We start from the raw sequence: 26,788 nt of genomic DNA, 5'->3' as shown, positions 1-26,788 counted from the left end.
CTAACCGGTCCCACCAACCAGCGAATCAGCGCAAACATCTCCACGCACCCGCAGGCCGCGGCGCCCCACCGCGTCCCGCCTGCCCACGCGCACCACTCGTGGGTCGAAGACGCGAGACGACTCCCGAGTCGGACCCGTGCACGGTGCACACTGCACACACCAGGACACGAAATGGTGACCAGTTTCTCCGTTCTCGCCGTCCGATTATAAATGCGCCCGCAGATCCCTCGAGCCCCTTCCCCTCGCTCGCTCTCTAGCTGTGCCTCCTCCCGCCTCCGTCCCCAAATCTGCGCACGGCCTCTCGGCAAATCCCCTCGCGGCGACCGACATGGTTGGGAGCGTGGGCAACGGGCTGGCGGATCTGGGCGCAGGGGCCGTCTCCATGAACGGGGTGGGGAAGGCGCTGCATCCTGCCGAGGCGGCGGCGGCGGCGACGGCCGCCGCGGAGACGCTCCCGATGGAGCTGGAGCCGCCGGAGGCCTTAGTGGCCGCGGCGGCGGCGGAGATGGAGGCGAAGCGGGAGGAGGAGGCTGCCAACGGGAGGAGGGAGATCGTGATGGGGAGGAACGTGCACACCTCCTGCTTCGCCGTGAAGGAGCCCGACGCGGACGACGAGGAAACCGGCGAGCGGGAGGCGACCATGGCCAGCGTCCTCGCGCTCTACCGCCGCTCGCTCGTCGAACGCACCAAGCACCACCTCGGTACGCTGCCCCTTGGACGCTCACGCTCCGGCTCCGTCGATTTCGCTTTCCTTCTCTTAGCGCCTCCTCGATCTGGTCCGTGGTGGCCTGATCTCGTGACACACCAGTGCGCCGGACGGTTTAGCGGCTTGCGGGTTGCGGCATTCTTCAGTGTCGGCTTCTGCCTCGGTATTTTTGGTACTCTACTGGGCCAAAATGCCGTGCTCGTTTCCTTCGTCTCGCATAAATACAACTCGCGGCGATAAAATAAAATAGCGGCGTTATTTATTTATTTACGCAGCACTTTTATGCGTGCGCCCATGACATTTTCAGTGCAAATCTGAATGAACTTCACTTTTGTTTAGATAACTGTTATCAGTTGCAATCTGTACCTAGATCGAGTACGGCTCTATAAAATTAAAATTAAGTGTTAGGCTTTGATGGCCAGCTCTTTTATCTGGTGCATCTTTACCTTGCCTTCCTTGCCAATTTGTTTTGGGTTAAGCTTACCCCATATTCGGCTTGTTCGGCTTGTTTTTTTCCAGCTGGAACCGTATTTTTCTCAACAATTCAGTCAGTGTTTTTCAGTTTCAGCCAATATGGAGATTCTGAAATACAGTCTTGTCTTAAATGCATCGTACCGATGCAAGCATGGAAGAAATAACCACTGATAAAAAAAATTCCAGTCCACTGAATCATGTGCGTGCTGTTTGTCTTTCGTGCCAACAGCATGCTTCAATCCTCTTCTCGTCAGCTTAAATACATATACTATTGGATTCTAATCAACACAGTAGATCTTATACATGTGGACAGAATTTTCCTCAAATTTATCTCCATCTACACCACGTGTGTTCTGCTGCAATTGTGGGATGGATGTCTGATTATATAATAAAAGATCCCAGCCTTTACTTTGTTTTAAAAGAAAATATTAATAGTGTTGGCATAAGCATAGATCCATATCTCGCAAGCAGCTGAGATTCCTTTTTGTTCCAAAACTTTTTTTTAGAAAGAACTATTTTTGCCAAAAAAAAAAGAAATGTTTCTGAAGTTTCACTTGCTCTATCTTTCTAAATTCATCCTGCAACTCTAATGAAACTTTATGTTGTAGTGCAAGCACTGAATTGTAATGGAAATTCTAGAAAGTTATCCGCTTGTGTTAGTATAATTGGTTTAAAAAGAACTAAGCTTTTGGACATAAAAAAATAGAAAATAGATCTAGAAATGCCCTGTTCTAGTCAAGTTTTTTTTTTAATCCAAGTCTAGTTCTTTACCATAACTCTTTTATTCTATCTGACTATTCTTAGTTTCTTATTACTCCTTCCAATTACAAAAGTGTGTCAGTCTTCGTATACTTATCACATGCATTTATCAGTGCCTCTGCAGTCTTTAGTTTTAGCATATATACTATATATGTAGTCTCAAAAATACTTTCCATAATATTATGGTTTTACTTGGCTAAATAATTTAGTGTTCAAAGATGCATACTTCAAACTGTGTTGTTGTTGGAAATGACACTTGCTTAACCAGATGGAGTAGTTAATAAAGAAGGCAGCATAAGCATAAATCTGTACTCTGGAGTCTAGTGGGACATGCCACAGTCATATGGATGTGCCTTTTGTATAATAGAACCAAAAACAGACAGCAATATAATTATGTTAGCTCATGGCGTCTATTTGTTTCATGAAGGTTACCCATACAATCTGGACTTCGATTATGGTGCACTGGCCCAGCTGCAGCACTTCTCCATTAACAACCTTGGCGACCCCTTCATCGAGAGCAACTACGGTGTCCACTCCAGGCAGTTTGAGGTTGGAGTGTTGGATTGGTTCGCTCACCTCTGGGAGTTAGAAAAGGATGAGTACTGGGGATATATTACTAACTGTGGTACAGAAGGAAATCTGCATGGGATTCTTGTTGGGTAATACTTGAGAAGTCCTTGCTACTTTCACTGCTTATGTGAAATGTCACTTCTGCTCTTAATCTTCTTTATAAACTGTTTTACAGGAGGGAGGTGTTCCCTGATGGAATATTGTATGCTTCTCGCGAGTCCCATTATTCAGTATTCAAAGCTGCAAGAATGTACAGAATGGATTGTGTCAAAGTTGACACCCTTATGTCTGGGGAAATAGATTGTGCTGATTTCCAGAGAAAGTTATTGCAGAACAGAGACAAACCTGTCATCATTAATGTTAACATTGGTGAGTTTTAATTCCCAGACTAACCTTGCCTTCACATGTGTTCTGCTTCTAAACAAAATTGCTGTGCAGGAACAACTGTGAAGGGGGCAGTTGATGATCTAGACTTGGTTATCAAAACCCTTGAGGAAAACGGCTTTAAAGATCGGTTTTATATTCATTGTGATGGTGCCCTTTTTGGATTGATGATACCATTTGTTAAGAAGGTGGTCTTTTGATTTTCCATGCTTTATGTACTATTTAGATTAAGCTGTGCTAGTTACACATCTACTTTGATAGCTCATTCTCCTGATGTATGTATATGTATCTTCATTAGGCACCTCAAGTGACATTTAAAAAGCCTATTGGGAGTGTCAGCGTCTCTGGGCACAAGTTTGTTGGATGCCCCATGCCATGTGGTGTGCAGATAACAAGATTGGAGCACATAAATGCCCTTTCTAGCAATGTGGAGTATCTGGCGTCAAGGGATGCAACAATCATGGGAAGCAGGAATGGCCATGCTCCCATCTTCCTCTGGTACACCCTCAACAGGAAGGGCTACAGAGGCTTTCAGAAAGAAGTCCAAAAGTGCTTGAGAAACGCACACTACCTAAAAGATCGCCTCAAGGAGGCAGGAGTCGGAGCAATGCTTAACGAGCTCAGCAGCACAGTTGTATTTGAAAGACCGAAGGATGAAGAATTTGTCCGAAGGTGGCAACTCGCTTGTGAAGGCAATATAGCTCACGTTGTGGTGATGCCCAGTGTCAACATTGACAAGCTAGACTATTTCCTGAATGAATTAGTGGAGAAACGGGCGACTTGGTACCAGGATGGAATAAGCCAGCCCCCCTGCATTGCCAGAGACGTAGGCGTTGAGAACTGTCTCTGTGGCCTTCACAAGTAGTGTGAGCCTTTTGCAAGGGGGGGTCCATTCGTGAGTTGAGTTAAAGTGTTATGTTGTACCGTATCCATGCGTTCTGTATGTGATAATGTGTTCTGTAGTGTAGCTTATTTGTTGCCATGAGAAGCTTGGCAGAGTTGCCTCTTGTTCTACAGACAACAGAAGCGTGGCAGAGGGGTAAAGCAAAGTGAAATGTTTGAGCACAGTACAGATGAGCCAAGAAATGTTTGAGCACAGTGCAGATGAGCCAACGGTGAAGAAATTTGACTTAAAACTAAAATGACCTACAATTTAGAACAGAGAAAATAGGATTTTATATTCTTTTAGGGTGGGGTGGCAGCGGGGGGTTAGAACTTTGAAGTAGAACTTTTTTTTTTCTCGAACACGTAGGAGAGCTGCGTATCATTGTATTAGTAGAAACTTAGAAGTAGAACTTTCAATGCTTAGCAACTTTGGCCTTTCCTACTTTCTTGTAGCAGCAAATTCTGATGTCAATTGGGATAACCAGGCCTTACTGGCAACCCTCAGTTTAAGTCATGGTTGACTCGGCGCAATGTATCCACAGTGGGATCCTCATATGCCACTGGTTGCAAAAAAAAAAGAGGGTGAAGTTACTTTCTATCTGATAAGACTCGAAGCTCAGGTGCACCAAAGATCATATTCATCACTATCTGGCCTCATTCTTGAAAGCTCAACAAAAGCAGGTGATTCTTTTATATGTATCGGCAAGTGGAATAACTTTTCATGTTCTTTGTTTATTCCACATAGGTTCTAAATTCATATGAAAAATCGGCATGTTCTAGTGTAGAAAAGAGAACCGTATCCCCAATTGCAGGTTTCTGTTGAAGGTGGTTTCACGTAAAAATTGCCTGATGTTTTTTGCAGTAACCAGGAAAAGAATCTCCAACAGACAATTTTTTTTTGTCAGAGTATGGAATGCTAGATCAAGTAAAGGTTCTTCAATATTTTTGGTTGCTTTTATGCTTTATCTAACTTTCATGGTGGTCGCTATTCATTTCATTTATTGATTTTCTCCCTACCTTTTAGATCAAGTTTTGAATATGTGGACCATCTTATCCACTTAGTGTGCTTCCATTCTTCTCCATTTGCTACACACTGTTGGCCATGCCAGAATATTGGAAGGATAACCTTTTTAAGTGTACATGTGACATAGATTTGCCACGGCCAGTGCATATTTTTTTATTGAGATATTTAAAGGATTAGATGGATGGGCATGCTTATCTGGTTGCCCTTTTTAGAACGTGTTAGAAGCTTTGGAATTCAAAAATTGCTACATGGGCACACAAATCTGTTGCAAGAGCAAGACTCAAATTTGGGTCGGCGAGGAGGTAAACAGCTCCCCGCAACGTGAACCATTGCCTTTGGCTTCAGCATACCTATCTCATCTCATTATCCTAAACACCATTTGGAAAGCGGAAAAAAGAAGTAAGCCATTGGTACAGCAGTGCCTCTGCCTCTTCATTTTCAGATTCTATAAGGCGTCTGTGTTTCTTATTTTCGCTTCCAGAAACCATTGTTCCTTATGAGCTTATGCAAGAACCTGATAAAGCTGGACTCTATGCTTATCCCATGGAGATTTGGCAAAATCCTTAATCTATAACTATAAGGCACCTAGCAGATGAGGTGTAAGGCAGTGAACGAAGTCCCAGAATGAATGTTCGTTATCATTTTGCTTGTGAATTTGCCTATTGCTTTCTGGCCATCGGAAGCTATATTATGGCCCCGTTCGCTTCGCTGAAAAAACAAGCTAAAACACTCTTTCGGTTGATTTGTTGTGAGAGAAAAACACTGTTTCGGCTGAAAAGACAAACCGAAAAGTACATATTATAAGACAAGCGAATAGGCCAGGGCCTATGTACTTTGTTCTTCAGAGTCTGGATTTTGCGTTGCCCCTGTCCTTTTTTCATCCACATTCTGATTTCTGCATGTGGCTGACTTTCAGCTATCCATGTAGCTATTGAGCCAAAAGCTTAGGCAAAGAGAGAAAGGTGTCCAATTAACCTATACTTCAACACTCCTCCACACGTGTGTTCCCTCAGGCCTCAAACATAGAAATAGAAGTCGGCTGTAATTAAAGGGCGTACCCAGTGTAGAGAGCTCCTGCTTTGTGCGGGGTCTGGGGAAGGGTGTCAGTGGCAAGCCTTATCCTCGCTTGTGCAATGCGAGGAGACCGCGACTCGAACCCGGGACCTTCCAGTCACAAGCGGTAAGACTCTACCGCTTGCACCAGGCCCGCCCCTTCAAAAGTCGGCTGTAATTATTTAAATTAATTGCGCCCATCGGAATTCAAACTAGAACTCTGGCCCTGATAACCTATTGAATTGCATGTAGTTTAAGTTGGTAGAAAAAAAGGCAAGCAATCCACTTACGGCTAATTCACTTTTATACTTCAACTGTAGACTTCAGTTTTTGCTTGGGCTGCACTCTGTAGTCTGTAGTTAGCACAAAGGAAGACTGGTTTTCAGACAAGAAAACAAAAAGCATACAAGAGGATGTCTCCCACCCACCCGTCTGTCTCGCCCCCTCCACCAGGCGACGTCGCCACCACTCCTTCCCCCGAGCCGATCTGCCAACCAAGCCCAAATCAGCCCAAGCGAAACCCAGATCCGTGCTCCTCAAGTGTTGATCTACTGATCCATGGTAGTTTCGCCGGCAACCAACCATCCTTGGGAGCGCCGCAAGCTCCGGTGTGTGTGGGGCCGTGGTCCGCATCGGCACCGGAGACTACAGTTGTCTCCTCTTCCCTCTCCCCCCCTCACACCCCCGTTCCATCCGGGGCGTGGCTCGGAGGGCCGGCCCAAGTTCCAACGTTGGACCGAGGACTTCGTCGACTGCTCCGCCGATGAATGCTCCGACAAGGCGAGTTCGCCGAGGGATCCCACCTACCTCGACGTCGCCCGCCGGCAACCGCGTCCGGCTTTCGCCACCGCCTGTACGAGTTCAGCTGCGCTCTGTCGTGGTCGCCGACAGCGCCGCCATGGGGATGCGCGGCTGAGCCGGTGGCGGCAAGGCGGCCGGGCGAAGCAGACGCCATCGACCACGTCCTCGGCTTATCCTTGGGCTACCTATCCGCAGCAGGGTCCCGGTGCACCAGCGTCTTGGCCCGCAGTGCAACGCGTCGGTGCCTGACATTTCTGATCAGCGTCCACGACCTCACTCCTCGGCCGCGCATGTGCCTCGCCAAGGGCCCAACGTCGACGCCGATGGGTTCCACATCTTCGTGAGCCGGCGACCCTTGCGTCGCCAAGGGAGAACGGCCCCCAAACGCCAGCACCCTGTCCCGCCAGAGTTAGTTGGTCGTTGCTTCAACTGCCTGGCTTACGGTCACGTCGCCGTCTAGTGTCGCTCCCTGTCCCGTTGTCTTCATTGCCGGGGCACCGGCCATCGTGCCAGGGCGTGCAAGCGAGGTCGTTCGCCACCGCGTAGGTCTTCGTCCTTAGTGGCTGGGGCACGGTTGGCGTGCCTCAACGCCGTGTTGCCTCACTGGGCCAAGGTGACCAGCATGTCGCCAGGACGTCGCGCTGGGCCAAACCTGGCACCACCTCTGTCGTCGCCTCCTCATGTGTGGCAATCAGCCACGCCGCCAATGTCACCGCTGCAACACCACAACAACACGTTGCTGCCATCATCAACTATGGGTTACACCGTTAGCCGTCCCAAGGTTGAGGCCTTCGTCATCTCGAGGAACGCGGAGCTCGCCACGACTGAAGCGGACCTCTCCCTCGTTATCGTCGCGCTCACTAGTGGGAACCGACCAGCCTTCTTGTCAGCAGAGGTTTGGGCGCACCTTTCCTCGGTGTACCATGTGTCGAAGGGCGCGGCCAGCGTCAGTAGCTGGCTAGATCGCGCTAACCGGGGTCCATGCACACAGCCCCACCGTGGCTGGTTCGTCGATGCTGCCGCAGACGGGCACGACCCCAGCGGTGCCGACAGGATCAAGCTTGACGTGCCTGACCACACGTACCACGTTGATCCCGCGCCGGACCCGATGGAGCTGCAGGCAGAGCTTGCTGCTCGGTCGTCAATCATGCCTCTGGTCTCGTGGGCCCTCCGCCCACCCAGCTGTTCATCTTTTGGCAATGATCAAGATAGCGCGCCGACTACGATTGCGCAACCACAACCGGACGTCGATGTGTGGCCGCAAGCACCGGCCCATGAGTCAGAGATCATTGAGCCTGTCTGTTATACACGATAGGCAATATAAACGATGAAGAACAGTAGATCAAGCACAGAGGACACGCAATTTTAACGTGGAAAACCCTCCTAAGGTGGAAGGGAAAAACCACGGGCACCAGCCAGCAAATCCTCACTATATCGAGTAAGGTTACAAACGTCAGAGATTTATAACTTGAGGATACCCTAACCTGGGGGCCTTCCCGTATAGAAGTTTATGATGCCTCTTTTCCATGAGGGAGGTGGTCCGTATATATAGGGAGGAAAAACCCCACACCCTCGTCTATTAGCAATACAGAACTAATAGATGGTGTAGTCTCTCTTAACACTAATGGGCCGCTTCGCTTCGGCCCAAGCTTGAATTTGGATCATAGCTCAACAAACTCCACCTTGAGACAAATTCCTTCTTATAGCATAAAATGAACCTTCACACTAAAACAACAAAGAAATACTTCTAATGCCAAATAGTCTCTTGGGCTAAATAGTTATATCAACTAAGCTTGAGCAAAGCTCAAACTTAGCAACAGGAACTGGCTTTGTCAACATATCAGCATGATTATCATATTTGCTTATCTTGCATACCTTCAGCTTACCTTGCGCGACCACATCGCGAACATAATGGTATTTGACATCAATGTGTTTCGTTCTCTCATGGAACATCTGATCTTTAGTGAGACATATAGCACTTTGACTGTCACAAAATAAATTAATGCAAGAATCATCTCCACAAAGCTCAGTAAACAAACCTTTCAACCAAACTGATTCTTTACATGCTTCAGCAATAGCCATGTATTCTACTTCAGTGGTAGACAGGGCAACAACGGGCTATAATGTTGCCCTCCAACTCAACACAACCACCAATAGTGAACACATAACCTGTGAGAGATCTCCTCTTATCCAAATCAGCAGCAAAATCTGAATCCACGTAGCCAGTGAATCCCTTATTAGTCCTGCCAAACTTCAAACAAGCATTTGTTGTGCCACGAAGGTACCTGAAAATCTACTAAACAGCCTTCCAATGTTCTTTATCAGGATTAGCCATGTATCTACTAACCAAACTCATAGCATATGATAAATCAAGACGAGAGCAAACCATGGCATACATCAAAGAACCAACAGCACTAGAATATGGAACTCTTGACATGTACTCAAAATCCTCATCCGTACTAGCACATTGTAAAGCTAATAATTTGAAATGAGGAGCAATAGGAGTACTAACAGACTTTGCATCATGCATGTTGAAACGATGAAGAACTTTCTTAATATAACTTTGCTGACTAAGAAATAACAAACCAGAATTTCTGTCTCTTGTAATTTCTATACCTAGAATCTTCTTAGCAACACCAAGATCCTTCATCTCAAACTCACTACTCAACAATTTCTTCAACGTAGTGATTTCTTTCTTGCTCTTGGCAGCAATCAACATATCATCAACATATAACAGCAAATATATAGGTGATCCATCAACAAATTTAATGTACACATAGCTATCAAATTCAGACCTCTTAAAACCATGTGACATCATAAAAGAATCAAACCTTTTATACCATTGATGAGGAGACTGTTTCAAACCATATAAGGACCTCTTTAATTTGCAAACATGATCCTCCTTACCTGGTACTATGAACCCTTCTGGCTGGCCCATGTATATCTCCTCCTCGAGCTCTCCATGTAGAAACGCAGTCTTTTACATCTAACTGCTCAAGCTCAAGATCTCGTATAGCAATAATACCAAAAAATGTACGAATTGAACTATGCTTTATAACTGGAGAGAACACATCATTATAATCAACACCAAGAATCTGACTAAAACCTTTTGCTACTAACCTTGCCTTAAATCTTTGAGGCTCACTAGGAGACAAACCCTCCTTTCTTTTGAAAATCCATTTGCAACGAACGACCTTCTTGTGTTTAGGCAAGCGCGCAACATCCCATGTGCCATTTTTCTCAAGTGACTGCATCTCTTCTTGCATAGCGGAAATCCACTTCTCACGGTCACCAGAAACAACAGCTTCAATATACGTAGCCGGCTCATGAATGTTCTCAACCTGTTCAGGACAACTAAAGACATAATGAACAATATCACATTCATCAATTAAACATGGACGAGGTCGACAACTCCTCTTTGTTCTGCGATCTGCAATAGACTGATTTTGAGGCTGTAAAACAGGAGGTGAGTGCTGAACAACATCATGAACATTGTTATCAATAATTTCAGTTTCCTGATCATCTACGTGCTCCACCTGCACGCTAACATGTTCCTGCTCCTCATCAAAACCAACTGGTGAAACATCTATGGACAAGTTGTCATTAAACATAACATATTCATTGAAAACAACGTTCCTACTCATAAAAGTCTTTTTAGTTTCAGGATTCCATAACTTATATCCTTTAACTCTAGAACCATAACAAAGAAACAGACACTTAATGGCTCTAGGTTCTAGCTTTCCATTATCAACATGAGCATAAGCTGTGCAACCAAAAACTCTCAACTGTGAATAATTAGCAGGCATACAAGACCATACCTCAATGGGAGTTTTCTTATTAAGTGGGATAGAAGGTGACCGGTTGATCAAGTAATAGGCGGTGTTAGCAGCCTCAGGCTAAAAACGCCTGTTCATACGAGCATTGGACAGCATGCAACAAGCCCTTGAGATGATGGTTCGGTTCATGCGCTTAGCCACACCATTCTGCTGAGGAGTGTACGGGATGGTGTGGTGCCTGACAATGCCTTCTTCCCTACAGTAATCATTAAAAGCATCCGAACAGAATTAACCACCATTGTCAGTACGAAGCAATTTTACCTTCTTTTCAGATTGCCTTTCTATCATAACTTTTCACTCTTTAAAAGCAGTAAAAATATCATCTTTATTTTTCAGAAAGTAAGGCCACACTTTTCTAGAGTAATCATCAATAATGGTAAGCATGTAACGAGCACCACCATAAGAGGGCTTACGAGACAACCCCCATAAATCAGCATGTACATAATCAAGTGTACCTTTGGTGGTATGAACAGATGCATTGAATTTTACCCTCTTGTGCTTACCAAAAACACTGTGCTCACATAACTTCATCTTACCCATAGTGCAGCCATCTAGCATGTCTCTCTTGATCAATTCTGCCATACCAAGTTCACTCATATGCCGAAGACGCATATGCCAGAGATTAGTTTTACTTGGTTCATCATTAGAAACAGTAGCATCAGTGACGGAACCATGTAAAGTACTTCCTCTAAGAACATATAACTTTGCAGAATTCATATAACCTATCATATGAATGAGAGAGCCTTTTGATACCTTACACACTCCACCTGAACTAGAGTGTCTGTACCCCTCGGCATCAAGTGTGCTGAGGGAGATGAGATTTCTGGCCATCCCTGGTATGTGTCTCACATCTTTCAGTGTGCATATCATGCCATCATGTATCTTGATCTGAACGGAGCCAATGCCCATGATCTCACGTGGGTTGTTATCTCCCATACGCTTGACATCTCCACTCTGCACAAACTTGTAAGAACTGAACCAATCTCTGTTAGAATATATATGAAACGAGCATGCAGAATAAAGTATCCATTCATCACGATCAGCAACACAACCAGCAAAAACAACCAGAACATCTCCTGAATCAGAATTATCAATAGCGGAGACAACAGAGGCCTTACCATCACCATCGGATTTATTTTTCGGTTTATACGTACCATTTCTTTTCTCCTTATTCTGCAGCTTCCAACAATCCTCAATGACATGAGTATCTTTCTTACAATACCTGCAGAACTTATCCCTGCCTCTGGACTTCGAACGACCTTTACCGTTCTTGCTCTTGTCTCGATTATTGTTGTTGTTGTAGGTTTTCTGCTCAGGCCTGCCTCTAACCTGCAACACTTCGCCCTTGGAGGACGACACATCAGACTGAACCATACCTTTCATCTTCTCCCTCGTCTGGAGGGCCTCATATACTTCCGCAAGGGTTAGTTCATCACGGCTTAATAGTATGGTATCTCAGAAATTTGCAAACAAAGTAGGCAGTGAGCATAACAGTAGAAGAGCTAAATCTTCATCATCATATTTTACCTCCATCGACACTAGGTCGGCAACGATCTCCTTAAAGATCGATAAGTGGTTCATCACCAAACCACCTTCTTGCAGCTTGTGCGTGAACAACTTTATCTTCACGTGCATCTTACTGGTTAGATCCTTGGACATGCAGATCGATTCCAGCTCGAGCCAAAGTTCTGTGGCAGTTTTCTCCTGCAGCACTTCTTGCAAAATATCATTATGTAGATGAAGTTGAATCATAGACAGAGCCTTACGATCCTTCTGCTTCTCTTCAGCGGTCCATGACTTATGCCCTTTTCCTCTAAAACCGTCCAGCGCCTCATCAAGATCCGAAGATTGTGCCAGAATCGCCCGCATCTTGACTTGCCACAGTGCAAATCTCGTCTTGTAATCCAGCAGCGGTAGATCAAACTTTATCGATGCCATCGCGAAACCCTAAGGTCAAACCAAGCTCTAGTATCACTTGTTATACACGATAGGTAATATAAACAACGAAGAACAGTAGATCAAGCACAGAAGACACGAGATTTTAACGTGGAAAACTCTCCTAAGGTGGAAGGGAAAAACCACGGGCACCAGCCAGCAAATCTTCACTATATCGAGTGAGGTTACAAACGTCGGAGATTTACAACTTATGGATACCCTAACCTGGGGACCTTCCCGTATAGAAGTTTATGATGCCTCTTTTCCATGAGGGAGGTGGTCCGTATATATAGGGAGGAAAAAACCCACACCCTCGTCTATTAGCAATACGGAACTAATAGATGATGTAGTCCCTCTTAACGCTAATGGGCCGCTTCGCTTCGGCCCAAGCTTGAATTTGGATGATAGCTCAACACTGTCCTCATGCCGCCCGTGGATGACGTCGTGCGTGTGGTCACGCCCGGAGGCGCATCCTCAACCATGCCGATCGACACTTTCATCAACGCTTTCAAGAAGCCGTTGCAGCAGCCTATCCTTTCGTCGCCACCCAGGCTTCGGATCACAAAGATCCCGGGGAAGGTGACGATGACGATGAAGGATTTGTCCCCAAGAGGAGTGCACACCTTGCAGCAAAGAGCAAGTTCAAAGCCCAAAAACCTGAAGCGCGTGCGAGGAAGGTAATGATGAAGCGTTTGGGTTTTGAGGTCGAAACTGAGCTTCCCTCGTTTGAAGAGTTCCAAAAGACGTTTGCGCCGCCGTTGACGCCCTCGAAGAAGGAGGCAATGCTCGTGCTTTTCCCTAGTAGGCGGAGCATGTTCGTGCCGACCGAGAGTTGCGTATAGGCCACTAGAGATCCTTGTCTTTGGTCGTGTAACAATATAGCCGTATAGTCCTTTTTTGTAATATTGCTGGTTCGTTCGTTGCACGGTCAATCTCGCCTGTGTGTTGCTAATGAGTGTGCCAATCTGTAACATTTAAACTCCTGCCTTCTTAATGAAATACGGGCTAAACCCCCGCTCGCGAAAAAAAAAAGTTAGCACAAAGTAGGGAGAGACCTCAGACCTGAGAAAGATAGGGTCTGAACGACCGAACCCGGGGAACTTACAGGTAAGATCATGACTTACACGTAGACTTACACGTACTTGCCAACAACTTGATCACTGAATCGTCCCAGACGCCGAGTGTGCTTGTGACAGAACATTATTTAGCTTCCTGGATAGTGGAGACAGTCACATATGAAAATGATCCTTTCGTGAGAAACTAAGACAAAAAGGAAACAAGACTCTGAAGCTGCAGTTTAGCAAGATTAGAGATTCCAGGAAATGCTACTACTGAGACAGTCGCATATTTTAATGATCCTTTCTTGAGATTTAACTGTTCTCTATTTACCATGATTTATTGTTTTCAGGAAATGCAACTCCTGTTCCAGTTGCGACCGTCTAATGGAATCAATCTCAAATGACCGGATCATTCTCAATGTTCTTTTAGCGAAACCACCTTTACGCTGCTCTGGATCGTTGACCGATCGACACGGGCAAAGTCTCAGTAAGACGATCATCGTTGGAGCTGACCCAGCGCCCATCCATGAAAGTGGAAGGGATCAGAACAAGCCAATCAGCATATGCAAATGCAACGTGGTTTGTGAGTGGTAATTAGTTGCTTTGTCAGCTTCACCAATCACCATTGTGCCCACATGCTATGTCTCAGTATTTTACAGCCTCATGATTGCTCCCGAGGATATGATCCACTGCAAGATGGGTGTGTTACTGTCACCTGTCATACTAGTCAAATTCAACTCTCTTGGACCATTGTTTCTCACACCTCCCTTCTTTTTATCAAGTTGAAGGATGTTTCCTATAAGTGATGCAAGAAGGCACTAGTGTCGCAGACAGAATTTCACATATATCTGCGTTAATTTGTTTAGTCAGTGGTAGTCAAGATGTTAATCAACTACTTGCGAGTTTACGATAATCATAATCTGGAAAGAAATCAGAAATTTGAAAGTCAAACTCACCAGTTTCCTATCATCATATCAATCCCTATGCTTTCCCTTAGGCAGACCATGTCCGTGAGTTGAGTTGCCTGGCTGGACCAGAGTTTGACCCCAAGTTCACAAATAATTCAGTTGCCGTGCCATGAACCACACAGTATGGCAGGGAGTAGCAAAGGTCAAAGATACAGCCTCCCCCACATGCCACATGGCCTGCAAAAGAGAGCAACACTAACAAATAATTCGGTGCCTGATCTCCTCCCTTTTCTAATCCATCTCTTGCTGCATGTGTGCTAAGCCTCTTTATCCTGCTTTACACCCATGATCAGGCAGACAAGATCTGGTGCTATACCACAGCTAGTGCCCCTCTGATTCCCGGAAAGCTACCACTGTTAACAACACACTCACGCCCAGCTAGCCTCCTAGTGCTCGGTAACCTCCTGGCCTCTCCATTGGCTTGGCTCCCCTGGGTGCTGTTGCTGTGAAGGTGATGGTGACAGTGACACTGATGCCAAAGCAAAAAAATCTATGCAAGTTCACACCAAGCCTTACCATTGGCTGCAATCTTGCTGCCCGCCTTAGCCTATATATACTGCTTCCAGTTCAGCACGGCAGAAACTTACTCTTACATCGTCGCTGAGCTAGAGTTACAGAGCTAGGTGGCCTTTAATTTTGTAGACGAGAGAGAACAGATTTCACCTGGGATTGGGATTTGGGAAGGAAGAGTGGGCGTCAGAGGAGAGGATCACAAGTTCACGAGTGAACGAAGACAGTTAAAGCAAGCATGCAAGAAGGGTACGTGTACTCGCGGAGGGCGCTGCTGCTGGCTCCGCTGCACAGCTACGGGGAGAATGCGGCGGCGAGCAAGGTGGTGGCCGGGCAGCAGGAAGCCCCGGCAAGCGACGGTGTCAGGAGCGGAGGAGGGAGCAGCAGCACCAGCAGCAGCTTCGACGCGAACGTGGTCATGATCCTGGCCGTGCTCCTGTGCGCGCTCATCTGCGCGCTCGGGCTCAACTCCATCGTGCGGTGCGCGCTCCGGTGCTCCAGCCGGACGTCGCCCCGCGGGGCGCAGCGGCAGCCTGCCGCGGGGGCGGGGGAGCCGGGGCTGTCGTCGGTGGCGCGACTCGCGCAGGCCGGGGCGCGGCGGAAGGCGCTGCGCGCGATGCCGACGCTGGTCTACTCGGCGGGGCTGCTGCCGCTGCAGGCAGCCGGCGGCGGCGGGCCCGTGTGCGCCATCTGCCTGGCCGAGCTGGAGCCCGGGGAGCGCGTGCGGGTGCTACACAAGTGCAACCACGGCTTCCACGTCCGCTGCGTCGACCGCTGGCTGCTGGCGCGGTCCACGTGCCCGACGTGCCGGCAGCCGCTGTTCGGCGCGCCGCACAAGGGCTCCGGCTGCGCCGACGATGCAGGCGCCGGCGCCGAGCCGCCGGTGCGGGCGTTCCTCGTGCCGCTCCGGCCGGAAGGTTTCATCACGCCGTACGATTTTTAGACTAAGATAGTCGTGTAACCTTGAATTGTATAGAGTATACAAGCAATATACGCATGGGCACCTCACTGTATTCTAAGTCGTGCAGTCTCTAAGCCCCATTTGACACAGATCGGCTTTTATCATTGAAGTTGTTTCTTTTTTCAGCTTTATTTACGAGTAGCTTTCTCGGTGAAGTTGAAATTCTTTTGAAGACCCGTTTGGCAAAACAGTTCTGCATGTATATTAAACATGCTCTCACAGAATCCTAGAGCTCACAAGTGTAAGGTGAAGTTGTGAAAATCTACTATTTTCAGCTTCATTTCACTCTATTCACGTGTAAGAGTAGAGAAGCTGTTTTAAAAAAAAATCAATTTGGCAAAAAAAGGCTCATATCAACTCATGAAACTGTTGGTGTGCCAAACAGGACCTTAATTATACAAAGCAGCTCTTTTGCGTTAACCAACCTAGCAGATTGAGATGTAGAGTATACTTGAATAACAGAAGCAGTTGACAATCCCTGTAGATAAGTCGACTGAAATGCTAATTGATGTGCTCCATCGATGGGTACAAGTAGTTTTTCAAAAATTTACTCTTTAAATTATCGTTTGAAGCGCCATTTGGATAAAAAATAGCTTTCTATATCTTTATATTTTTCAACAACTTTTTTATGTCTTGTGAACATTCTGGACAATCGTTATCGCTCTTCATGTTTGGCTAGCGAGAAATCCAAAATAGAAGATGCCTATATTTGGAGATCCATTTAAAGCGGCCGCTGGAGGCTATTTTTATCAAAATCTCTACTCCTCTAAATTAAGAAGGATATAAATAGTTCCTTGGAGTTTCTTTTAGTAGAGTTCTAGTTAGAGAAAAACCTTAGGTGACAGGGCTGCCCAACGCCAACGATGGTGGTGAGCATTGAGGTGCTGCAGTGGTAGCGGTAGTGGTGGTAGTAAGTATCTTTATCTTGCGGGTACGACATAGCAACAAATAAAGTTCTACATAAGAAGAGAGAAATTTACGTTCTCCATTGGGCAAAGGTGGCAGGTGTGAGGCACATGACTAAAGAAAGGCTTGAAGAGAGCTCCTCTTGCTAAAAGAGGTCCTAACGAAGTGATAAGGCATTCAACGTTAAATATCACATGGTACTTGAACTGCAAGTGAAGGTTGTGTTGTCATTCTAGATGGGGCATGAAACATGTCCTCTAGTTAGTAACATCATTATTGTGGCATAATATGTAGCTCATGACCAAGAAGAAGCCGACATTGAAAAGAAAATAAAAAAATAGAGATTTTTTTTTGTATCTTCTTGTTTTTCTTGTGTTTTCTGGCTCCTACAGTTGCTCTTAAGATGGAGAAGAAGCATTGTTTATTGACCTCATTTTAAAGTAAATAATCGTGCAAGAGACAAGCTTTGTATATACTGAATAATCCTTGTCATTAATATAATGGTTGGATCATATTGAAATAAATGCATCCATGAATTTTTCCAAGGCATGTTTATTTAATTTTAGCGACGTCTCTATGATCTTTACGATGCGTGCTATACATTTGGGAGGAGCGAAGCAAGTCCACACGATGATTGTGGAGCTGTGAAACCTATCAACTTTGACGCTAGACACCATCTTTGTTAATGGTCGCATCAACCTTGATGAAAATTCTCATAAAACCAGCAATTGCCTCAGGATGGGGATCATATGTGGTATGAATTTTTCGCCATAACTCTATTACTATGACCTATAAAAATTTAAGCTGTATGAATTTTTGTCGTATCCCTACTAAAGTATGGTATAGATTTTAACCATGTCCCCGTCACTAGCATCCTATCAACATTTGTTAAGGTCTTGTTTGGATGTAGTCGGATTCTCATCAATCCACATATATTGGGGAGGATTGAAGTAGAACTTGAACTAAATTCCACCTTAACACATGTGGATGGATGTGAATCCGACAACATCCAAACAAGGCCTAAGGTGATATGAATTTTCACCATAACTCCCTAGAAATTAAATATTGTGAAAGTTGTGGTATGATCATGCACTATAGTTTTATATTTTAGCATGATACATATATAGGAAGAATAAATTAATTATGCCCATAGATCAACAACTGTTAGTCTGTTACAAGACATCAAATAAATGACATCTAAAGGTAACTCCTAATGACAAAGCATGGTAGTAGCCAGAATAAAGAATTAATTAATTCTGCCCATATACTATGATATATATCCTGTTATTAGTCTGTTGCAAGGCATCAAATAAATGACATCTAAAGATAACTCCTAAAGATAAAGCATGGAACTACTAGCCAGAATAAATTTTCTACCACGAACATTAATTTGTACCTCTGTATGACTGTATATAAGCATGGCCAAAGAGGCAGGCATCACACATCAAAGACGACCCGCATATACAAACAAAGCGTAAGCAAGCGCCCTGTTTGCTTGGGTTTGTTTGGCTTATAAGCCGTACTTTTTTAGTCAATGAACAGTATTTTTCTCTCACATCAAATCAGCCAAAAGTACTTTCAGCCATGGCTTATCATCCAAACAAGCCCAAACGAACAGGGCGCTTCTAGAAAGTAAGGTTGCTGCTAGGGCGGCTCTGTTGTTCATGGTGATCACCACGACAATGGTGTTGAACCTGCCACCCAGCAACTTTGTGCAAGGAATCGGCGTTCAAGGTATTTCAACTATCATACAAGCGTTTATGGATATCGGCTTATTAATCTTGACCAAGGTTTTTTTCTTCCTCTCATTTTGCAGTGGTCTGCAACAACATGCCGATGTGCACTCTTGGCAATTGCCAGCAGCACTGTATATCGTTGGGGTATACCAAGTTTACCGCCTGGGATTATTGCATGACGGAAACTACTGAGTGTTGCTGCGCGGTTAATGTAAATCAAAAGTAATTATGACTATCATGACGGTGGCAAAGCTTGCGGCAGTAGCTGGCTGCATGGACTCATCAATTGGACAAATCTCAAAAAGAAATTTGAATAAGAATCCCTCATTTCTTCTTCTTCTTCTTCTTCTTCTTCTTCTTCTTCTTCTTTTGCGAATTAAGAATCCCTCATTTCTCCCATTACCAGGATCCTTTTACTACAATCTCCAATGTTGCTTTGAACTAATTCAAACTATCTTTTGTCCGGCGGCCCGATATTTCAAACTATATATTTTTTGGTTTTAAAAGAATACAGCATATTCACTTTTGAATAATATTGAAGTCAGCTGCAGGAATTTGTGTAGTGTGAGAAAAAGAGCCAAGGATGGATGGAAATTGGAATATATAAGCTGTGAATCTGCTTTATTTTTTTTTCTACTGCAGCGCGCGCTGGGGGAAAGCATCAGTTCCTTATTGGTTACTCCCTCCGTCCTGAGTCTCCATCGGTCTGAGAAAAAAAAGTTTTCAGGAGTCTCCATCTATTAGATCGGGACCACGGGTTCGCCTCGTCCCCGTACGTCCGCAACTCCTCATACGCGCTGTGCATTTGTTGCTTCGGCCGTTCTCTCATCGCTTCAGATATCTCTCCATCCCCTCCCGTTAGGAGTCCGTTGCGCTGCGCCTCTGCAGTATGTATGTGAGGGGGCTAAGAACGGATGGACGTGAGCGTGGCAAACGAACGGACGTGGGGCATTAAGAGGACTGCGGCGATTAAATAGAAATTGGCGCTTGTTTGCTGCTCCTTGGTCACTGTGCAGAAGGCTAAAACAATGAAGACTTATGGACAGACAGAGTATTTCTGTATGTATTTTTTTTTACTTAACAAATCTATACCAATTTATTTATCTTCCATCGGGTAGCCACGTCGTCAGCACTTCATAGGAGTAGGAGCCGTCATCTAGCACCCTCTCGTCCTCTTGGCTCTTGCCTTGCCTGGATGCCTGCCCACTTGAGACATCTCAATTCTCAAAGGGTGGTTCAGACACAACGCCAGCATAGTGTTTTATGAAAGTTTGCCGGGACAGCATGTGCAATAGATTTTATTAGCACCTCACGACCCGCACAGCTAGCTTCTCTCACGCACCAACCATCAATCGTACCTCTTACTTGAGCACGTACGTACTCAAATACTCCACTCGTAGCATAGCCTACCTCGGTGGGTAGGCCCAAATATTTCCTACTAATGCTTCCTTGTGAATGTCCAGAACTCGTACCACTTCCTTCATCTCATGACTACAATTTTTGCTGAAGAAGATGGCCGATTTTTCCGATTAATCATTTGTCTAGGTCCACGGCTACACATGTCCAAAATCTCCGGCAATCTATTGCCACTCTATCGGTATTTTGAGTCATCACCGACGAGTAAATTTCTAATATTGTGCGTCTGGCTTAGATGGTGTGTTTAGAGGACACGAGGTTTATACTGGTTCGGGCAGAATGTCCCTACGTCCAAGTCGTTGCTGCTGCTCGTGTTACTAATACCAAAAGTCTGTAGTAGGGGTTACAAACGGACGAGAGAGGGACAGGTCCTAAATCTCTGATGAAAGGAAGTGAACGGGTGCTGAGAGCTCGGTTGCTGCTTAGCTGTGTGATCGGTTCGGGGTTTGATGGGCTTTTTTGCTTGAAGCCGATCGGTCATCCGATGCCCTTCATGGGACACCCTGCTTTCCTTTTTATAGGCCAAGGGAAAGCACGGGTTACAACGGAGGAAAAGAGAAGAATGAGAGGGAGTAGAAGTCTTTCAGAATCGCCGAGTCCGTCTTCTCCTTCATGCGGGTCCCGCCGACCCTGTAGATGTCAACAGGAGCAGCTCCACGTCGTGGCCCTGTCCGTCACTAGCGCCATACGTAGGCATCGTCTGCCGATCATGACGCTCCACTCCGTCCTAGCGGACGTCATGGTGAACTGACGCGCCTATCAGTATTCGTACAAGGGTTAGACAGAACAATATCGGTACGCTCGACGCTATTCTTGATGTGAATCCTCAGGTATGGACCGTCGTGGCCATAGGTTATATCGAGGCATGTCAGTCTTTTTCCTGGTGTCAAAGTTTTGACCTAGGCCCATACGCCTGGACCTGGAGTGGTTGACGGCGGAATGGAACCCTATCGGACGAGACGGAGCCCGCACCCGAGGGGTCGGGTGAGGCAGAGCCTGTCCCCAGAGGTCGGGCGAGGCAGAGCCCGCGACCTCAGGGTTGGGCAAAATGGAGCCTGCCCCCAGAGGTCGGGCGAAGCGAAGCCCGCCCCTAGAGGTCGGACAAGGCGGAGCTCACGGCCTCGAGGTCGGGCGAGGCAGAGCACGAACCCAACGACCAGGTGAGGCGGAGCCCTCCCCTAGGGCCCGGGAGAGACGGAGTGCAAACCCAACGGTCAAGCGAGGCGGAGCGCAAACCCAAGGGTCGGGCGAGTCGGAGCCCGCGGCCTTGGGGTTGGGCGAGGCGGAGCCCGTGGCCTCAGGGTCGAGCGAGGCTATAGTTGGCCATGCAGCCCGAGCCCGTCGGCCCGGGCCAAGGCCTGTTTTTTTGGCCCGGCCCAAGCACGGCCTGGCCCGGCGGCTAGCGGGCCCGGGCTGGCCCGGCATGGAGGAGCAGGCCATGCCTAGGCCTTACCCCAGGCATGTGGGCCGCCACGGCACGTCCTGCTACAGAACAGGCAGCCCGCTAGCGGCCTGGCCTGCTCATCTGCCGCAGCCTCCTCCCCCGCGAGCCCCACCCCCCACGCTCCCAGTTCCCAGTTCCCACCCCTGATTCCCCTCCCCCTCCCCCTCCCTGCGCAGCCCCACGTGGCCCCGAATTGGCGAACCCTAACTCCCTTCCCCTCCCCCTCCTCGTCGCCCTGCCGTCGCGCAGTCCCCTCCCCACGCTGTCGCGCCGCACTCACTCCTCTGCGGCGCCACCGCGCTCCCGTGCTGCCCCTCGCCCCCTACTGCCCTCCTCAAGCTCCATCGACTGGGACCGCACCGCACGACGCTGGCTCCCGATCCGCTCCAGCTCCATTGCCTCCTCCAGGCGCCTCATGTCCTCCTCCACGCCCAGCACCGCTGGCCCTGCTCCATCCCCCCATGCGGCCGCACTTAGCTCCTCCCTCTCGGATCTCGTGGTCGTGCTCATGAAGCCACGAACCTTCGCAGATCCTCCATGGCATGGTTCTCGAGGGGCAGCGATGCGGCTAGGAGCAGGCGACGCATCCACCGAGCTCGCAGCCCCAACGAGATCCGGATCCGGCGGCTTCGCAAGATCCGATGCGAGGAGGTGGAGGACGATGAGATCCACACGCAAGGAGGCGTGTGGCGCTCCCCAGCAGCGGATCCAGGGTGGGCGCGCTCACTGATGGTGGATGCAGGGCATGCCCATCCTCCGGCGGTGGATCAAGGGTGGTGGCATCCCCTGGCGGCGGATCCAGGGCATGCTCGGCCTCCGGCGGCGGATCTAGGGTGGTGGCGTCCCCGGCGGCGGATCAAGGGCAGGCGCAACCGGATCTAGGGACAACGAGCGTGGTGGTTGGCCTCGAGCGGCTCCTCCGGATCCAGCTTCGAGGGCGTCAGCCTCCTCGGTGGCAAGCACGCTGGCCTCCTCCGGATCCGGCGTCGATCTCCTCGGCGGCGACCCCCTTCCCCTCTCTCTCTGTCGGCAACCAGTGGGCCTCGGGCTGGCACAGCCTGTGAAATTGGTCGTGCTTCGCGGGCCGGGCCGACACGTAAATCGGCCCATAGTGCCGTGCCTGGGCCGGAGGCCCTGTGAGGCACGGCCCGGGAGACACGACGTGCCGTGCCGGCCCGTTGGCTATCGGGTCGCGCTGGCACGGGCCCGTGCCGGGCCAGGCTAGGCCGGCCCATTGGCCATACCTAGGCGAGGCGAAGCCCTCTCCCATAGGTCGGGCGAGGCGGAGCTTGCGCGCCTAGGGGTCGGTTCGAGCCGTAGTCGCGCTCTTGACTGCTCGGATGAATCAATGTTGATGGTCATTAGCTCCTCTTCTTCGGGTACCCTAGTATTGGTCTCCGACACCCTCCTTGTCACGCTTTTGAGAAAACAATGCAGTCATCCGCAAAGAGAAGATGCAAGATTCAGGGAGAATGTATTCCAACTCTAACACCCCTTAAAAGATGCACTGGACGAACTGATTTTAGGAGACATGATAATCCTTCCGAGCATAACAGTAAAAGGTAAGGTGAGATAGGATCACCTTGCCTAGTATACCTGAAGCCTTGTGTCAAAACTCCATTAATATTAGGGTTAATTGGATCTATGCCATTATAACTTCTTCGTTTCTAAAGAACGTCATTACTCATTACTATTCGCCTATTTTGAAGCATGCCATTATGATTCTTCGTTTCTCACAAAAATGCCACTGAATACGTATGGACACAGCCTGGGTCTAGCTGCAGGCGTATACGAAGATGTATACTTCATCTCCCCTGTCACTGACACGCGGACCCCACATGTCATCTTCTTCTTCCTCTCCTCGTCTCTCTCTCTATCCCGACGCGGCCACGGCGGGGCGCTGCCGGTGACAGCGTGCTGCTGGCCTTCCCCGGCGGCGGGCGCCTCCTCCTCCATGGCCGGTGTCCGACGGACCTCCTCCTCCATGGATACGGCGTCGGTTGGGCTTCACGAGTACCTCCATGGCTGGCGCCCGGCACACCTCCTCCACGAATCCGGCGCAGGTCAAGCTTCACAAGTGCCTCCATGGCCGGCGCGACCGCGGGCTCCACTAGATCCGGTGCAGGTCGATCGCGGGCTCCCGGTCCTCGGCTCCGACAGGCGTGGCCCCGTCCCTGCGCACTGCAGCGACCCCGTCCCCGCGAGATCCAGCAGGCGCGACCCCATCCCCATGCCCGTGAGCTCCAGCAGGCGCGGTCCCATCCCCATCCCTGCGAGCTCCACTAGGCACGGCCCCTTCCCCGCCCCCAGCCCAGTCCGGCGCGCTGCTGCTTGCCCGCGGCGCTGCTCGGCGTGCTGCTCGTGGGCTGCTGGCGTGCTACTGCTCGCCATGGCCGTGGCCGCGTCGGGATGGAGAGGGAGAGGAGGAAGAATAAGTTGACATGTGGGGCCCGCATGTCAGTGACAGGGGTGATGAAGTATACGTCTTCGTATACGTTGCAGCTAGCCCAGGCCGTGTCCATACGTATTCTGTGGCATATTTGTGGGAAATGAAGAATTGTAATGGCATGCTTCAAAATAGACGAATAGTAATGGCGTTCTTCAGAAACGAAGAAGTTATAATGACATAGATCCAATTAACCCTTAATATTAACAGAAAAAGAAACCCTGGTGTCACGCACCCTATGATCTTGTTCACAAAACATTCATGCAAGCCGAGCTGCAGCATAATTCTCCGCTAGTATTTCCCATTCTACGCTTTGGCCATATCCAACTTGCACATGCCCCGAACTTCCCTTACTTACTTTTTAGATAATGAATGCGCCATAAGCAATAAACAATCAATATATTACCTGTCATCAGACGCCCTGGCAATGACTAACTCGATCACAGGGAAGTCCATGTGCAAGGATCGCAAATGACTAGTTTCTCAGAAGTCAGAGCTACGGCATCACATTTTTGCCCTACCCCCAGCTCGTAATTATAACGAGGTGAGGTCATGTTGGTAAGACCGTAAGAGAATCTATGCTAACGAGGTGAGGTCATGTTGCTCCACTGGAGAATCTCTGTCACTTTGGCACTCAGGTCTGTTGCATGGTCAAGATGCGAAATCCATTTTCTTTCAAAAAAAAATGCGAAATCCATTGTCTGGTCAACGTCAACTCGCTGAATGGAGCTACCCTTCGGACTTCAGGGTCATGCGTATCCAATTGCCAATGTTCATGTTTATGGGCCGTTTCAACGACAACAAAATCTTTTAATCCCACGTGAGTTGAGTAGGCTAGAGTTGAAATTCAACGTGAGCTACTGGTCATGGTTCACGTACGTCAATAGCTTCTTACCAAACACTTCTATCTAAACAAAGATCTCTAAGTATATCCCAACCTTTCAAATATCTTTTTATTATCTCTTCCATATCAGCTTCGGTCTTCGTCTACCTCTCCTCACATTAATATCTTGACTTAGGACTCCACAATACACATGTGTCTCTGAAAGTCTCCTTTGTGTGAAAATCTCAGAGGCGCGTATGGTGGTAACGTCGGCCTCCTGATGGCGGAGGTCACGACGGCTGCGTGTTCTATTGCGTAGCGAGGAATTGCCCCTCGCGTGGCTTTTACAGGGGACTGCGCCAGGAGAGTCAGGCCTGAGATCTCGGTCTCGGTTAGTTTCCTTGTACAACAAACTCTATCTTTAGTAACTATACAACCTCCGAGATCTCGGCCTTCCAAGTCCTGCGCACAATTACCGTGCCATGCACATTTACATATCAAGATAACCTTCTATCTTTAACACTCCCCCTCAATCTAAACTTCTCAAGTTGAGATTGTTCTTAAACATTTCTAATTGCCTTACCGATAATGGCTTTGTGAACCCATCTGCAACCTGGTCTTTAGTTGATATAAAATCAATGACAAGTAACTTTCTTGCTACCCTTTCACGCACAAAATGATAGTCGACTTCTATATGTTTTGTTCGAGCATGAAAAACTGGATTAGCAGAAAGATACTTAGCTCCAATATTATCACACCACAACTTGGCTGCTCTAGGCGCCTGAATCCCTAGCTCATACAGCAAAATCTGTATCCACATCACCTCTGCAGTTGCATTTGCCACAGCCTTGTACTCAGCTTCTGTACTTGATCTTGATACTGTAGCTTGCTTTCTTGCACTCCAGGCTATGAGATTGGAACCCAGAAAAACTGCAAAACCTCCAGTAGACCTGCGATCATCCAAGTCACCTGCCCAATCTGCATCTGAAAATGCACTCACCAAAAGTGAAGAGGTTTTACAAATACGAAGTCCAATCTTCATAGTATGTTTCAAATATCTGAGAATCCTTTTTACTGCTGCCCAATGAACATTAGTTGGTGCATGCAGGTACTGACAAACTTTATTCACAGAGAAGGATATATCTGGTCGTGTCAAAGTCAAATACTGCAATGCACCTACCACACTCCTATAAGCCGTGGCATCTTTTGGTCCAAGTGGAATACCTTCATGTGCAGACAATTTTTCTGATGTGGACAAGGGTGTGCTCATTGGTTTGCAATCCATCATGCCTACACGCTGAAGTACATCTCTAGTATACTTCTCTTGTGTCAAGAGAATCCCATCCTTTATCTTGTTCACCTCTATACCAAGAAAGTAGCTTAACTCTCCAAGATCTTTGAGAGCAAACTCCTTTCTTAAATCTTGCAGCAGGCATGTGGTTGCTTCCTGAGTAGAACTAGCCACAATAATATCATCAACATAAATAAGAATAAATATAGTGACTGGACCTTTGTGATAGAAAAATAATGATGTGTCTGCCTTTGATGCCTTAAAGCCCAAATCACACAACTTGCTGCTCAATCTTGAATACCATGCTCTTGGTGCCTGTTTCAAACCATAAAGAGCTTTATCTAATTTACAAATGTAATCTGGCTGTGTTTTGCTCACATATCCTGGAGGTTGACGCATATACACTTCTTCCTCTAGAAACCCATGAAGAAAAGCATTCTGTATGTCAAGTTGCCGCAAGCTCCATCCTCTAGATACAGCAATAGACAAGACTGTTCTAACAGTAGCATGCTTAACAACAGGACTGAAAGTATCCTCATAATCAACCCCATATCGTTGTTTAAAACCTTTTGCAACTAACCTGGCTTTATACCTATCAAGACTTCCATCAGATTTCCTCTTAATTTTATATACCCATTTGCAGTCAATAATGTTTACTCCTTTTCTTGGTGGAACTAGGTGCCAGGTCTGATTTTTAATCAAAGCATCGTATTCTGCATCCATTGCTAATTTCCAATCTTTATTGTTCATAGCCTCATCTAGAGTATGTGGTTCCTCAGAAACTGCAAGACACCCATACCTG

The 26,788-nt window shown here is 47.4% G+C and overlaps 2 protein-coding genes across 2 annotated transcripts; both read left to right on the top strand.

Moving 5' to 3' along the window:
* The first annotated feature begins 233 nt into the window (after positions 1-233).
* Positions 234-3,960, top strand: LOC136473926 (serine decarboxylase 1-like). The gene is made up of 5 exons (XM_066471548.1): positions 234-701; positions 2,367-2,598; positions 2,685-2,878; positions 2,948-3,081; positions 3,192-3,960. The coding sequence occupies exons 1-5, from the start codon at positions 329-331 to the stop codon at positions 3,756-3,758; spliced, it is 1,500 nt and encodes a 499-aa protein (XP_066327645.1). The 5' UTR covers positions 234-328; the 3' UTR covers positions 3,759-3,960.
* Positions 3,961-15,188: 11,228 nt separating this feature from the next.
* LOC136473925 (RING-H2 finger protein ATL72-like) lies at positions 15,189-16,168 on the top strand. The gene has a single exon (XM_066471547.1). It carries the CDS (start codon positions 15,202-15,204, stop codon positions 15,904-15,906), a length of 705 nt encoding a protein of 234 aa, XP_066327644.1. The 5' UTR covers positions 15,189-15,201; the 3' UTR covers positions 15,907-16,168.
* The last annotated feature ends 10,620 nt before the right edge of the window (positions 16,169-26,788 follow it).

Source organism: Miscanthus floridulus, chromosome 8 (genome assembly GCF_019320115.1).
Source record: "Miscanthus floridulus cultivar M001 chromosome 8, ASM1932011v1, whole genome shotgun sequence".
NCBI classification, from domain to species: Eukaryota; Viridiplantae; Streptophyta; class Magnoliopsida; order Poales; family Poaceae; genus Miscanthus; species Miscanthus floridulus.
This window is presented reverse-complemented; position numbering and strand designations above follow the sequence as displayed.